This window comes from Protomyctophum bolini (genome assembly GCF_963924005.1).
Source record: "Protomyctophum bolini genome assembly, chromosome: 18".
In the NCBI taxonomy this organism is placed as follows: Eukaryota; Metazoa; Chordata; class Actinopteri; order Myctophiformes; family Myctophidae; genus Protomyctophum; species Protomyctophum bolini.
The window spans coordinates 947,536-963,947 of record NC_137879.1 but is presented as its reverse complement, the minus strand read 5'-3'; the positions used below and the strand labels follow the sequence as shown (position 1 = coordinate 963,947).

The window sequence follows — 16,412 nt, the reverse complement described above, 5'->3', positions numbered from 1 at the left end:
GTGCATGTAACACCCATAGACTCAGTGCATGTAACACCCATAGACTCAGTGCATGTAACACCCATAGACTCAGTGCATGGAACACCCATAGACTCAGTGCATGTAACACCCATAGACTCAGTGCATTTAACACCCATAGACTCAGTGCATTTAACACCCATAGACTCAGTGCATGTAACACCCATAGACTCAGTGCATTTAACACCCATAGACTCAGTGCATTTAACACCCATAGACTCAGTGCATGTAACACCCATAGACTCAGTGCATTTAACACCATAGACTCAGTGCATTCAACACCCATAGACACTTTTCATTGTGCGTATACAGTATGGACAGCATGCATGGGTGTTGGTGATCCTTAATGGTGTTTTATTATATAGATATTCCACTGCCGGATGATTCATGATAAGTACTTTTTAATGCATGAAGGGCCTTTCAAACGGGCCGTGATGAACACACGCGTTGTCAGGTCTGTTGAGGAGCGGCGCCACAACGCAAGCGTGACGAAAAAAGAGCTTAACAGAATCCAGGTCTGGTGAGTCGGGGGGGGGGGCAGCACGCAACAAATTAACGGGACCGCGCTCACGTAAATACGCTTGCGTTGTCGCGCCGCGACTTCTCCGCGCAAATACGCAGGTCTCACTGAAAAAGGAACTATAGGCTGTGTTTTATCGCTCCCCGTTTGAATGCTTTTTGTTCTTGTTTAATGTTAAATCCCTCTCGATTAAGAGCGTCTGCTAAATGCCTAAATTGTATTTGTAATTTCCCTCCCTCCCTCCCTCCCTCCCTCCCTCCCTGCCTTCCTGTCTGCCTGCCTGTCCGCCTGTCCAGAGCTACGGCAGTGAGATGCTCATCCCTCGGAAACTGTCCAGAGGACGCCTGCAGTGAGTCTGAAGTCACTTTGACGTCATCTGTTGATCTGCTTTCATACTGGAGACTAGTACACTGTAGAGAACCCCCACTGCCACTAGAGGCCGCTATCCTCCCGCGTCATATTCTTTCCATTGAAAATCACTTTGACTCTGAATCTGCTTATTCATTATATTCGTATTACTTATACGACTGTGTGTGTGTGTGTGTGTGTGTGTGTGTGTGTGTGTGTGTGTGTGTGTGTGTGTGTGTGTGTGTGTGTGTGTGTGTGTGTGTGTGTGTGTGTGTGTGTGTGTGTGTGTGCGTGTGCGCGCGTGTGTGCGTGCGCTCCTTAGGGCTCAGCTGGAAGGACCGGGCACATACGAGTGTGTGTTGACAGGCTTGATATTCGAGGCGTTGGAGCGAGTTCTGGTGTCTACTCCATCCTCTCCTGGTCCAAGTTCAACGCCTTGGTCCAGAACCCCTGGAGGGTTGCTGGGCCCATATTCAACATACAGACCGTGGACAAGGATCCTTCTGCCCTCAAGTCCATCCAGCTCCCCCACCCCCTGTGCCTGGCTGGTGAGAACATGTATTATATACTGTACACCCCCCCCCCCCACCCCCTGTGCCTGGCTGGTGAGAACATGTATTATATACTGTACCCCCCCCACCCCCTGTGCCTGGCTGGTGAGAACATGTATTATATACTGTACCCCCCCCCCCCACCCCCTGTGCCTGGCTGGTGAGAACATGTATTATATACTGTACCCCCCCCCCCCACTCCCTGTGCCTGGCTGGTGAGAACATGTATTATATACTGTACCCCCCCCCCCCCCACCCCCCTGTGCCTGGCTGGTGAGAACATGTATTATATACTGTACACCCCCCCCCCCCCACCCCCTGTGCCTGGCTAGTGAGAACATGTATTAGTGACTGTACACCCCCCCCCCCCCCCCCACTCCCTGTGCCTGGCTGGTGAGAACATGTATTATATACTGTACCCCCCCCCCCCACCCCCTGTGCCTGGCTGGTGAGAACATGTATTATATACTGTACACCCCCCCCCCCCCCCACCCCCTGTGCCTGGCTGGTGAGAACATGTATTATATACTGTACCCCCCCCCCCCCCCCCACCCCCTGTGCCTGGCTGGTGAGAACATGTATTATATACTGTACACCCCCCCCCCCCCCACCCCCTGTGCCTGGCTGGTGAGAACATGTATTATATACTGTACACCCCCCCCCCCCACCCCCTGTGCCTGGCTGGTGAGAACATGTATTATATACTGTACACCCCCCCCCCCCCACTCCCTGTGCCTGGCTGGTGAGAACATGTATTATATACTGTACACCCCCCCCCCCCCACCCCCTGTGCCTGGCTGGTGAGAACATGTATTATATACTGTACACCCCCCCCCCCACTCCCTGTGCCTGGCTGGTGAGAACATGTATTATATACTGTACCCCCCCCCCCCCCCCCCACCCCCTGTGTCTGGCTGGTGAGAACATGTATTATATACTGTACCCCCCCCCCACCCCCTGTGCCTGGCTGGTGAGAACATGTATTATATACTGTACACCCCCCCCCCCACTCCCTGTGCCTGGCTGGTGAGAACATGTATTATATACTGTACCCCCCCCCCCCCACTCCCTGTGCCTGGCTGGTGAGAACATGTATTATATACTGTACCCCCCCCCCCCCCACTCCCTGTGCCTGGCTGGTGAGAACATGTATTATATACTGTACCCCCCCCCCCCCACTCCCCTGTGCCTGGCTGGTGAGAACATGTATTATATACTGTACCCCCCCCCCCCCCCCCCCACTCCCTGTGCCTGGCTGGTGAGAACATGTATTATATACTGTACCCCCCCCCCCCACCCCCTGTGCCTGGCTGGTGAGAACATGTATTATATACTGTACACCCCCCCCCCCACCCCCTGTGCCTGGCTGGTGAGAACATGTATTAGTGACTGTACAACTAAACATCTTCCTTGGACAAACCACTTAAGTGATATTTCTGTTACACTATTCTTTAGACTTGTTTGTCCTCCGTTCATTCATTCATGATTTCTTGTCTCTATAAAACTGTCCCTCCATCCATTCCTCCTCCTCACTGTCCTCACTATAAAACTGTCCCTCCATCCATTCCTCCTCCTCCTCACTGTCCTCACTATAAAACTGTCCCTCCATCCATTCCTCCTCCTCCTCACTGTCCTCACTATAAAACTGTCCCTCCATCCATTCCTCCTCCTCCTCACTGTCCTCACTATACAACTGTCCCTCCATCCATTCCTCCTCCTCACTGTCCTCACTATAAAACTGTCCCTCCATCCATTCCTCCTCCTCACTGTCCTCACTATAAAACTGTCCCTCCATCCATTCCTCCTCCTCACTGTCCTCACTATAAAACTGTCCCTCCATCCATTCCTCCTCCTCACTGTCCTCACTATAAAACTGTCCCTCCATCCATTCCTCCTCCTCACTGTCCTCACTATAAAACTGTCCCTCCATCCATTCCTCCTCCTCCTCACTGTCCTCACTATAAAACTGTCCCTCCATCCATTCCTCCTCCTCCTCACTGTCCTCACTATAAAACTGTCCCTCCATCCATTCCTCCTCCTCCTCACTGTCCTCACTATAAAACTGTCCCTCCATCCATTCCTCCTCCTCCCTCACTGTCCTCACTATAAAACTGTCCCTCCATCCATTCCTCCTCCTCCTCACTGTCCCTCACTATAAAACTGTCCATCCATCCACTCCTCCTCCTCCACTGTCCTCACTATAAAACTGTCCCTCCATCCATCCATTCCTCCTCCTCACTGTCCTCACTATAAAACTGTCCCTCCATCCATCTCCTCCTCCTCACTGTCCTCACTATAAAACTGTCCCTCCATCCATTCCTCCTCCTCCTCACTGTCCTCACTATAAAACTGTCCCTCCATCCATTCCTCCTCCTCCTCACTGTCCTCACTATAAAACTGTCCCTCCATCCATTCCTCCTCCTCACTGTCCTCACTATAAAACTGTCCCTCCATCCATTCCTCCTCCTCCTCACTGTCCTCACTATAAAACTGTCCCTCCATCCATTCCTCCTCCTCACTGTCCTCACTATAAAACTGTCCCTCCATCCATCCATTCCTCCTCCTCACTGTCCTCACTATAAAACTGTCCCTCCATCCATTCCTCCTCCTCACTGTCCTCACTATAAAACTGTCCCTCCATCCATTCCTCCTCCTCCTCACTGTCCTCACTATAAAACTGTCCCTCCATCCATTCCTCCTCCTCACTGTCCTCACTATAAAACTGTCCCTCCATCCATTCCTCCTCCTCCTCCTCACTGTCCTCACTATAAAACTGTCCCTCCATCCATTCCTCCTCCTCCTCACTGTCCTCACTATAAACCTGTCCCTCCATCCATTCCTCCTCCTCACTGTCCTCACTATAAAACTGTCCCTCCATCCATTCCTCCTCCTCCTCACTGTCCTCACTATAAAACTGTCCCTCCATCCATTCCTCCTCCTCACTGTCCTCACTATAAAACTGTCCCTCCATCCATTCCTCCTCCTCCTCCTCACTATCCTCACTATAAAACTGTCCCTCCATCCATCCATTCCTCCTCCTCCTCACTGTCCTCACTATAAAACTGTCCCTCCATCCATTCCTCCTCCTCACTGTCCTCACCTGCAGGCCAGCAGAAAGAGAAGGTGTTTGGTGTCCTGCACGTCACCGGAAAGCAGCCCGTCGTTGAGACGGTCCAGTCCTCGGGTAGCCATGTGAAGTGGTCGGTGTCCTCGCTGTCCCCTGTGGGCGTCATGGCCCGCGGCACGGAGCAGGACCAACACCACGGATCGGTGCTGCTCTACGAGGATCTGGGCCGCGGCCACAACGTCCACACTCACACCCTCCGCGTCTACCTCGCCCCCAGCTCCTGCTCATGGCTCCAGGTAAGTGAAAGTACCAATACTGACTATTCTGACCCCTCTGTTCCTGCCTACATGTAGGCTAGTAGGATGCTAGGCTACTTGGCTACCAGTCTGTATAGTTCCATCTTCCTGCCTACATGTAGGATGCTAGGCTACTTTACGGCGGTCACCTCTCCACCGGAGCGGTGGTCGCCTCGTTCAACATCTTAGTTGATGCTCGTACAAACGATTTTTTAAAAATCTGATGTACTTCCACTTTGGTTCTTTGTATCTTCTCCCAGAGGGCAGCAGTACAAACTCACCATTTAAAACTTGGGTAAACATCACTGACCATTTTTTGAGCCTGTTTTACTGTAGCCTGCTCATAAATAGACTGCAGAGAGGGGAGTTGTCTTACCCCTATGATCTTCCCTGCAGTCTGCACCAATCTGAACAGTTTGGACCTCAGTTGCACTGAGAGGTTACCGAACCAAACTGTGATGCCAAACCTTGACCAGGCTTTCCAAGACTGCTCGATAGAACACTAACATACATCTTTGGTCAACACCATGAACCCTGAGACGTCGGAGGAAGTGCAGTCTTAGTTTACTTACTTACTACAGAGACTGTCAACATAATAATAATAATAAAAATATCTCAAACTTATATAGCGCTTTTCTGAGTACCCAAAGACGCTTTACATGGGGGGGCTTTACAGAGGTAACAACAAATTAAAACAACTTTAATAGAAAAAGGAAAAATAACACTAAAAGCTAAAGAACATTAAAAGACATTGAAAGGGGTTAGCTAATACATGTGTATTCCAAGTTAGTGAGTTGTCAATACAGATCCCCAAGTATTTATATGAGGTGTGTGTGTGTGTGTGTGTGTGTGTGTGTGTGTGTGTGTGTGTGTGTGTGTGTGTGTGTGTGTGTGTGTGTGTGTGTGTGTGTGTGTGTGTGTGTGTGTGTGTGTGTGTGTGTGTGTGTGTGTGTGTGTGTGTGCGTGTGGCATACAGGACATCAAGAGGGAGTTGGAGTCGGAGAGAGGATATTTCTCTAGAGTTTACAAGAATACCAACTGCCGGCTGGTACCGGGGACGTACCAGCTCCTGAGTGAACCAGGAGGGGAGATTAACCCTGAGGTGAGTCTGTCTTGATGCTCCTTCAGCTCATCATTATGCACGGGAGATGTTTTATTGGTGCAGTTTGGCATAGAACATGTGAACACATTGCATGTACATTAACACATTTAGTACCGGAACTGCATCAAAATAAAGGCACTGCTTGCGCCGGAGTAATCGCCAGAGTAGTGATCGCTTCCATTTTGAAAGCCATGAACCGGAAATACTTTCTTAAAAAAGTTGACTGACAAAGTGCCATCACAATCTCCGATCGTCTTAATATATTTATATATGCTACAAAAAGAGTTCATATTTTGCGGGAGAGACGGATGAGGAGCAGAAACGCAGCGCCAGCATATCGATCCATTCATCACCACGGAGAGCGCCCTGGATGAGGAGATACGAGTCATTCTTTCGGCCGCGCTAACATGGGAGTCAATGACAAGCTAATAGTTTCACAGAGCGTTAGCATACGGCAAGCGAAAAGCGAAATGCCAAAAAAAAAAAAAGTAATTATTCTGAATATTATTATCTCGCCCCGCGTCGTTTGGACGTCGCTAGGACGTCCACAGAGGTCTAAGGCACCTCTCGGTTCCAATCCTTATGACGTTTCAGGACGTATTATGTACAAAATGTGTTAAGCATCATGTTGTCCTTTAGCTGTTAGGTGCCGCGCTACGAGCTTGTAGATCTGCTATTTTCGAAAGATCTGAAAATACTTTCAGATGGTTTATCCCTGTGAGAACCACTGATATAGAAACATGAGGTTTTAACCCTGTGAGAACCACTGATATAGAAACATGAGGTTTTAACCCTGTGAGAACCACTGATATAGAAACATGAGGTTTAACCCTGTGAGAACCACTGATATAGAAACATGAGGTTTTAACCCTGTGAGAACCACTGATATAGAAACATGAGGTTTAACCCTGTGAGAACCACTGATATAGAAACATGAGGTTTAACCCTGTGAGAACCACTGATATAGAAACATGAGGTTTAACCCTGTGAGAACCACTGATATAGAAACATGAGGTTTAACCCTGTGAGAACCACTGATATAGAAACATGAGGGTTTAACCCTGTGAGAACCACTGACATAGAAACATGAGGTTTAACCCTGTGAATGTATGATCATGGTGTCCGTGCAGGACCTGCCCTTCACGCTGGACGAGACGATGTTCAATGGCTACTTTGAGGCCTGCTTCACGCAGCCTCTTCCCTTCAAACTCATCGTCACTGAGAGAGGCGCCGACCACAAGAGCTGGTCCGCCAACATTCAGCAAGGTAAAGAAGGATGTTTTATTTTTCATGATGATATTGAATCTTGTTGTTGAATCGTTCACATCATCCATCGTCCATGAAGCGCCTGAATGGAAACAAGACCGCAAGGGCTTTTTCCCCTCTTTTTTATTTTTCTTGCTATTCCTTTTGGGCTGAGTGTTAATGTACCCCCCCCCCCCCCCCCCCTCTGCTTGTGATCTACTGGTAGATCGTTACATACTATAAGACTTTGTGATCTACTGGTAGATCGCGATCTGTATACCTTCTGGGCACCCCTGGTCTCCTTGAATGTCACTGTTTGTGTCTGAATGATGTCATTGTCAGTGTTTGTGTCTGAATGATGTCACTGTCAGTGTTTGTGTCTGAATGATGTCATTGTCAGTGTTTGTGTCTGAATGATGTCACTGTCAGTGTTTGTGTCTGAATTATGTCACTGTCAGTGTTTGTGTCTGAATGATGTCATTGTCAGTGTTTGTGTCTGAATGATGTCACTGTCAGTGTTTATGTCTGAATGATGTCATTGTCAGTGTTTATGTCTGAATGATGTCACTGTCAGTGTTTATGTCTGAATGATGTCATTGTCAGTGTTTGTGTCTGAATGATGTCACTGTCAGTGTTTGTGTCTGAATGATGTCACTGTCAGTGTTTATGTCTGAATGATGTCATTGTCAGTGTTTGTGTCTGAATGATGTCACTGTCAGTGTTTATGTCTGAATGATGTCATTGTCAGTGTTTATGTCTGAATGATGTCACTGTCAGTGTTTATGTCTGAATGATGTCATTGTCAGTGTTTATGTCTGAATGATGTCATTGTCAGTGTCTGAATGATGTCACCCATCTTTTGTTCTGCTGTCAGGTGACCTGGAGAACAAGCCAAGCATTTTTCAAAGACTGCTTGATTGGATTCTGTGGAGAAAAAGCAATGCATGTAAGTACAGGATTCATTACGGTTACTTTGATACGTGTGATATCAGAAGAACGGACAGTTTAATGTAACTTGTCTGTAGGTCAGACTACAGTGTAATGTAACTGTATTGTTGTCTGTAGGTCAGACTACAGTGTAATGTAACTGTATTGTTGTCTGTAGGTGAGACTACAGTGTAATGTAACTGTAATGTTGTCTGTAGGTGAGACTACAGTGTAATGTAACTGTATTGTTGTCTGTAGGTCAGACTACAGTGTAATGTAACTGTATTGTTGTCTGTAGGCCAGACTACAGTGTAATGTAACTGTATTGTTGTCTGTAGGTCAGACTACAGTGTAACGTAACTGTATTGTTGTCTGTAGGTCAGACTACAGTGTAATGTAACTGTATTGTTGTCTGTAGGCCAGACTACAGTGTAATGTAACTGTATTGTTGTCTGTAGGCCAGACTACAGTGTAATGTAACTGTATTGTTGTCTGTAGGCCAGACTACAGTGTAATGTAACTATATGTATTGTTGTCTGTAGGCCAGACTACAGTGTAATGTAACTATATGTATTGTTGTCTGTAGGCCAGACTACAGTGTCTCTTCAAGAACATCAGATTCCTCATCCTCAGTCAGAACCAATCACAGAGGCGGATTCACGTCATGTTGAACCAATCACAGAGGCTGACTCGCGTCATGTTCGGGTAAATATGAGTGTCGGCATGCCAGAAGTAACGGAGCTGATTGAAGATGATAATAATCATAATAATAATATTAATAATAATAGAAGATCATGTTGATTGGACTTTTAGACTCAAGAGAAGACGGGTCATGTCAGAGACAGATACTGTACATCGAAACATCCAATCAATTTAAAATCAAACTTTACTGTGAATTAAAAGGGCTTAAAGTTTAAAGGACCACTTCACCACTTTTCAACCTATCTTCATATAATAGGGTCCTCACTAATAATCATGAAAAAATGGCGCAATGTTTTTCTACTCGGTCTGTGTCTCATGTAGGAGGGGCTGTGGGCAGTTCAGAAACCGTCCTCCAGTGACATCATTGATGGGGAATACAAGCTAATAGAAACTGCTGGCTTTCTAGTCCTGAAAAGTTGCAATGCGAAAATGGAAGCCATCGTTCTCACGATAATGAACATCTAAACATAACAGTGTCCAGTGAAACATCAGTAATGTGTTCATGTATCTCTGCCTCCATACAGAGTGAAGTGTCCAGTGAAACATCAGTAATGTGTTCATGTATCTCTGCCTCCATACAGAGTGAAGTGTCCAGTGAAACATCAGTAATGTGTTCATGTATCTCTGCCTCCATACAGAGTGAAGTGTCCAGTGAAACATCAGTAATGTGTTCATGTATCTCTGCCTCCATACAGAGTGAAGTGTCCAGTGAAACATCAGTAATGTGTTCATGTATCTCTGCCTCCATACAGAGTGAAGTGTCCAGTGAAACATCAGTAATGTGTTCATGTATCTCTGCCTCCATACAGAGTGAAGTGTCCAGTGAAAAAGCAGCAAAGCCGAGCCCCTCTGCTGGATTCACTAATGAAGTTGCAATGCCGGTTGCAGGTTAGTCTCCTTTTTTATAATGTCATTCAAACTATTATTACAGCATTTGTGTTTAGCATACTCAATGTACTGAATTAAGTTGTCAACTGAAGACATTGAATTTAGTCATATTTTCAGATTGTTCCCTGATGTAATGTAGTGAATCAGTTCATTGAACGTTGTGTGTAGTGTGTAGTGTCTAGTGTTGTGCAGCTCGTGGCTTTAGAAGCTGCTGGTTTTCTTCACATGGTGAACATGGAAGTCATTTCTGTTACTGTATATCTTATTCTGTTACTGTATATCTTATTCTGTTACTGTATATCTGTTACTGTATATCTGTTACTGTATATCTGTTACTGTATATCTGTTACTGTATATCTTATTCTGTTACTGTATATCTGTTACTGTATATCTGTTACTGTATATCTGTTACTGTATATCTGTTACTGTATATCTTATTCTGTTACTATATATCTTATCAACTGATTGTACTTTTCTCTCTCAGGTGCATCAGCTGTGAAAGAACCTCCGGTTAGCCAGACAACAGGTAGGACCTTCTGACCTTTATGTTTGACATCTGAAATAAACTAAATGTAAAGTCTTAGAAAGACAAAAACGTGGCCACACACACTCATAGCATAATATAGGATAGGACGCAGAGAATAAAAGACCAATGTTTCTTCAGGGTATGATAGGTGCTACAAAGACTGGTGTGCGTTTAGCATCCTCCTGCACAGCGTTTAGAATCGGTTAGCATCGGTTAGCATTGGTTAGCATCCTCCTGCACAGTGTTTAGCATCGGTTAGCATCGGTTAGCATCCTCCTGCACAGTGTTTAGCATCGGTTAGCATCCTCATGCACAGTGTTTAGCATCGGTTAGCATCCTCATGCACAGTGTTTAGCATCGGTTAGCATCGGTTAGCATCCTCCTGCACAGTGTTTAGCATCGTTTAGCATCCTCCTGCACAGCGTTTAGCATCGGTTAGCATCGTCCTGCATAGCGTTTAGCATCGGTTAGCATCCTCCTACACAGCGTTTAGCATCGGATAGCATCGGTTAGCATCCTCCTGCACAGTGTTTAGCATCGGTTAGCATAGTTTAGCATCCTCCTGCACAGCGTTTAGCATCGGTTAACATCAGTTAGCATCCTCCTGCACAGCGTTTAGCATCGGTTAGCATCGTTTAGCATCGTTTAGCATCCTCCTGCACAGCGTTTAGCATCGGTTAACATCAGTTAGCATCCTCCTGCACAGCGTTTAGCATCGGTTAGCATCGTTTAGCATCCTCCTGCACAGTGTTTAGCATCGGTTAGCATCGTTTAGCATCCTCCTGCACAGCGTTTGACTGAAATAAAACCTAAAACTACAGAACAATCAAATGGACAATGAGATAATTAACGTTTGATGCATTTGTTCTCTCAACCATCAGTGCCTGGAAGTGCTTTGGATTTCTGAGGATAGAAGACAAATATCACAGAGTAATAGTGTGACTTATTTGTATGTTGACAGAGATGAAAATGAACTCCGTGAAGAAGAACCGGACTGCCCTGATCCAGCGCGTCACAGAGGTCCCGAGCATCGTGGATGACCTCTTTGGAAACGGCATCCTGGGAAATGAGGCATGCAGCAACATCAGGGCAGCCAAGACCAGTCAAGAACAAATGAGAATTTTGCTTGAGATTATAAGCAAAAAAGGAAGAAAAGCAACGTCTGCATTTTACGACGCCCTGCAAAAGCACGAACTGTGTCTCCTTGAAGATCTGGGTAAGAACTAACGACTTCACATCCCTCTTTCAGTTCAGTCTTTCTGAGTGCTGTGTGACGGACATGCTTTAAGAACTAACGACTTCACATCCCTCTTTCAGTTCTGTCTTTCTGAGTGCTGTGTGACGGACATGCTTTAAGAACTAACGACTTCACATCCCTCTTTCAGTTCAGTCTTTCTGAGTGCTGTGTGACGGACATGCTTTAACCCATTCTGACCTGAGATCAGATTCATACGATGTTTCCACTGGACAACACACTGGTCTGATTAACCCATTCTGACCTAAGATCAGATTCTAAAAATGTCAGTCGTTCTTCGATTTTTCAAAAATAGCAGACCTACAAGCTCGTAGCGCGCCACTCGGTGGCGCGCTATGAGCTTGTAGATCTGCTATTTTTCAATAGCTAAAGCATAACATGATGCTGGCACCAAAATGGGTTCCCGGTCAGAATGGGTTAAGAACTAACGACTTCACATCCCTCTTTCAGTTCTGTCTTTCTGAGTGCTGTGTGACGGACATGCTTTAAGAACTAACTACTTCACATCCCTCTTTCAGTTCTGTCTTTCTGAGTGCTGTGTGACGGACATGCTTTAAGAACTAACGACTTCACATCCCTCTTTCAGTTCAGTCTTTCTGAGTGCTGTGTGACGGACATGCTTTAAGAACTAACTACTTCACATCCCTCTTTCAGTTCTGTCTTTCTGAGTGCTGTGTGACGGACATGCTTTAAGAACTAACGACTTCACATCCCTCTTTCAGTTCTGTCTTTCTGAGTGCTGTGTGACGGACATGCTTTAAGAACTAACTACTTCACATCCCTCTTTCAGTTCTGTCTTTCTGAGTGCTGTGTGACGGACATGCTTTAAGAACTAACGACTTCACATCCCTCTTTCAGTTCAGTCTTTCTGAGTGCTGTGTGACGGACATGCTTTAAGAACTAACTACTTCACATCCCTCTTTCAGTTCTGTCTTTCTGAGTGCTGTGTGACGGACATGCTTTAAGAACTAACTACTTCACATCCCTCTTTCAGTTCAGTCTTTCTGAGTGCTGTGTGACGGACATGCTTTAAGAACTAACTACTTCACATCCCTCTTTCAGTTCTGTCTTTCTGAGTGCTGTGTGACGGACATGCTTTAAGAACTAACTACTTCACATCCCTCTTTCAGTTCTGTCTTTCTGAGTGCTGTGTGACGGACATGCTTTAAGAACTAACTACTTCACATCCCTCTTTCAGTTCTGTCTTTCTGAGTGCTGTGTGACGGACATGCTTTAAGAACTAACGACTTCACATCCCTCTTTCAGTTCTGTCTTTCTGAGTGCTGTGTGACGGACATGCTTTAAGAACTAACTACTTCACATCCCTCTTTCAGTTCTGTCTTTCTGAGTGCTGTGTGACGGACATGCTTTAAGAACTAACTACTTCACATCCCTCTTTCAGTTCTGTCTTTCTGAGTGCTGTGTGATGGACATGCTTTAAGAACTAACTACTTCACATCCCTCTTTCAGTTCTGTCTTTCTGAGTGCTGTGTGACGGACATGCTTTAAGAACTAACGACTTCACATCCCTCTTTCAGTTCTGTCTTTCTGAGTGCTGTGTGACGGACATGCTTTAAGAACTAACTACTTCACATCCCTCTTTCAGTTCTGTCTTTCTGAGTGCTGTGTGACGGACATGCTTTAAGAACTAACGACTTCACATCCCTCTTTCAGTTCTGTCTTTCTGAGTGCTGTGTGACGGACATGCTTTAAGAACTAACGACTTCACATCCCTCTTTCAGTTCTGTCTTTCTGAGTGCTGTGTGACGGACATGCTTTAAGAACTAACTACTTCACATCCCTCTTTCAGTTCTGTCTTTCTGAGTGCTGTGTGACGGACATGCTTTAACCCATTCTGGGCGGGCACTCCTATTGGTATCTGACCCCCTCAGGCCGGGCACCCATATTTGGGTTCTGTACAGTATGTACAGTATTAAAAAATGTAATTCTTTTGATGCTGCTATATAAATATTTGAAGTTTTTCAGAAACCTTAGGTCAGGATTTAGAGGCGTTTTTAGAATCGGCCTTAGGCCTAAATGGGTTAAGAACTAACTACTTCACATCCCTCTTTCAGTTCTGTCTTTCTGAGTGCTGTGTGACGGACATGCTTTAAGAACTAACTACTTCACATCCCTCTTTCAGTTCTGTCTTTCTGAGTGCTGTGTGACGGACATGCTTTAAGAACTAACGACTTCACATCCCTCTTTCAGTTCTGTCTTTCTGAGTGCTGTGTGACGGACATGCTTTAAGAACTAACGACTTCACATCCCTCTTTCAGTTCTGTCTTTCTGAGTGCTGTGTGACGGACATGCTTTAAGAACTAACGACTTCACATCCCTCTTTCAGTTCTGTCTTTCTGAGTGCTGTGTGACGGACATGCTTTAAGAACTAACGACTTCACATCCCTCTTTCAGTTCTGTCTTTCTGAGTGCTGTGTGACGGACATGCTTTAAGAACTAACTACTTCACATCCCTCTTTCAGTTCTGTCTTTCTGAGTGCTGTGTGACGGACATGCTTTAAGAACTAACGACTTCACATCCCTCTTTCAGTTCTGTCTTTCTGAGTGCTGTGTGACGGACATGCTTTAAGAACTAACGACTTCACATCCCTCTTTCAGTTCTGTCTTTCTGAGTGCTGTGTGACGGACATGCTTTAAGAACTAACGACTTCACATCCCTCTTTCAGTTCTGTCTTTCTGAGTGCTGTGTGACGGACATGCTTTAAGAACTAACTACTTCACATCCCTCTTTCAGTTCTGTCTTTCTGAGTGCTGTGTGACGGACATGCTTTAAGAACTAACTACTTCACATCCCTCTTTCAGTTCTGTCTTTCTGAGTGCTGTGTGACGGACATGCTTTAAGAACTAACTACTTCACATCCCTCTTTCAGTTCTGTCTTTCTGAGTGCTGTGTGACGGACATGCTTTAAGAACTAACTACTTCACATCCCTCTTTCAGTTCTGTCTTTCTGAGTGCTGTGTGACGGACATGCTTTAAGAACTAACGACTTCACATCCCTCTTTCAGTTCTGTCTTTCTGAGTGCTGTGTGACGGACATGCTTTAAGAACTAACTACTTCACATCCCTCTTTCAGTTCTGTCTTTCTGAGTGCTGTGTGACGGACATGCTTTTAATTTTCTGTTTGTTTTTCAAATTCCAGAAGAAGACCAGGGCAAATAATCCTTCCAGAAGAAGACCAGGGCAGATAATCCTGCTGCTTCATCTCCCAGAGAGAGGCTGAATAAATCACAGACAGAGCCATACCTGTTTGACCCCCTGGTTGACCTCCGGCCCCCATGGTTGACCTCCGACCCCTTGCTTGACCTCCTGGCTGAACTGAACTGATAGTGAACTGAACTGATAGTGAACTGAACTGATAGTGAACTGAAAAAAGAGAAATGGAAATGATCCGTTCAGGTTCCATTCCAGCTCTGGACGATGTGTGGGAGTGTCCCTGAGCAAGGCACGGACTGACCTTTAACCCCTAACTGCTCTGTGGGAGTGTCCCTGAGCAAGGCACGGACTGACCTTTAACCCCTAACTGCTCTGTGGGAGTGTCCCTGAGCAAGGCCCGGACTGACCTTTAACCCCTAACTGCTCTGTGGGCAGCGCTCAGGGGGAGCATCCATCCATCATCATCAGTGGACACAGAGGGGCTTTTTAAACCCTCCTGTTCTTATAAACTGACCTTTTAACCGGTCAATAGGTATAGGTTCCATCTCCTGTTCTTATAAACTGACATTTTAACCGGTCAATAGGTCTAGGTTCCATCTCCTGTTCTTATAAACTGACCTTTTAACCGGTCAATAGGTCTAGGTTCCATCTCCTGTTCTTATAAACTGACCTTGTACACACCTTTTAACCGGTTTGATTGATCGATTGAAATATGTAATACCTATTGCATATGCAATGCTACCTGCTCTGAGTCCTAGAGCTCTCTGCTGTCCGTCTGTATTTTGAAGTTTCAGCCGATTTAAACATGAAACGCTGGCTCTGAAGTTTCTGAACCAATCAGAGCGTTGCATCCCTTCAGGCGATGGGACGGTCGCTAGGGATGGTAGCTATGCTACACGCAGCACGCATGGAGTGTTTGTTTACAAGTCAGATGGTCGGCCAGCTGTACCAGTTTACTGATTATGTGGCTTTATTTCTACCCTACAGTGTTTTCAGATACATATTTTAGCGTGATTATTAAAGGGGCATTCCACTCATTTTCAACATTTTACAGTCATTAATATACCTTAAGAGCTGTTGTTACATAATATATATATATAATATATATATAATATACCTTAAAGCTGTTATTATTATATATTAATATACCTTAGAGCTGTTGTGTGGAAATCATTTAGTTTCCTAAAACTGGAGATCTGAAAAAAAATCACCATGTTAATGATTTTTTTCCATACTTACAGTAAAGTATGTTAATAAGCAAGAAACTTGCGCTTCCTCGATAGCGCGAGAAATAATCATAAATGAGAAATAATCATAAATGAGAAATAATAAGAAATGAGAAATGAGAAAAAATAATAAACTTGCGCTTCCTCAATAGCAGCTAACTCCACCACCTCTCCCCCTCTCAAACTGTATATATATTAATAACTCACGTTTTTTTGAGAGAGAGAGAGAGAGAGAGACATTAAGAAGGGTACTGTATACTCTCTCTAATGTGAGATCAGATTCTATAAATGTTCTTCTACATCCTGACAGTTTTCTGAAAAGTCTATGTTTCTATGTCAGTCGTTCTTCGATTTTTGAGTGGCGCGCTACGAGCTTGTAGATCTGCTACTCTTACATTAAATCCTCGCCACGATGAACATGCCAGGGATTCAAACCGACGACGACGACAACAATAACAACAACAACAGCTCATTAGGGGAAACACATGTTACCAACATTAGCCCCTAGACCAACGTGACTCGTTGTGAGCTTGTAGATCTGCTGATTTTTTAGACCAATCTATTTT

General features: G+C 45.2%; 1 protein-coding gene across 1 annotated transcript in view; it reads left to right on the top strand.

Moving 5' to 3' along the window:
* LOC308333080 (uncharacterized protein) overlaps positions 1-14,659 on the top strand; it is a gene marked incomplete at its 5' end in the record, with an annotated part of 35,794 nt that extends 21,135 nt beyond the window's left edge. The window contains 10 exons of the mRNA XM_080789275.1: positions 1,209-1,434; positions 4,544-4,800; positions 5,777-5,902; positions 7,033-7,168; positions 8,022-8,093; positions 8,661-8,779; positions 9,586-9,664; positions 10,149-10,190; positions 11,152-11,406; positions 14,607-14,659. Of these exons, the coding sequence (XP_080645401.1) occupies positions 1,209-1,434; positions 4,544-4,800; positions 5,777-5,902; positions 7,033-7,168; positions 8,022-8,093; positions 8,661-8,779; positions 9,586-9,664; positions 10,149-10,190; positions 11,152-11,406; positions 14,607-14,626 (1,332 nt within the window). The 3' untranslated portion in view covers positions 14,627-14,659. The remainder of the gene's footprint in view (positions 1-1,208; positions 1,435-4,543; positions 4,801-5,776; positions 5,903-7,032; positions 7,169-8,021; positions 8,094-8,660; positions 8,780-9,585; positions 9,665-10,148; positions 10,191-11,151; positions 11,407-14,606) is intronic.
* Positions 14,660-16,412: the final 1,753 nt, after the last annotated feature.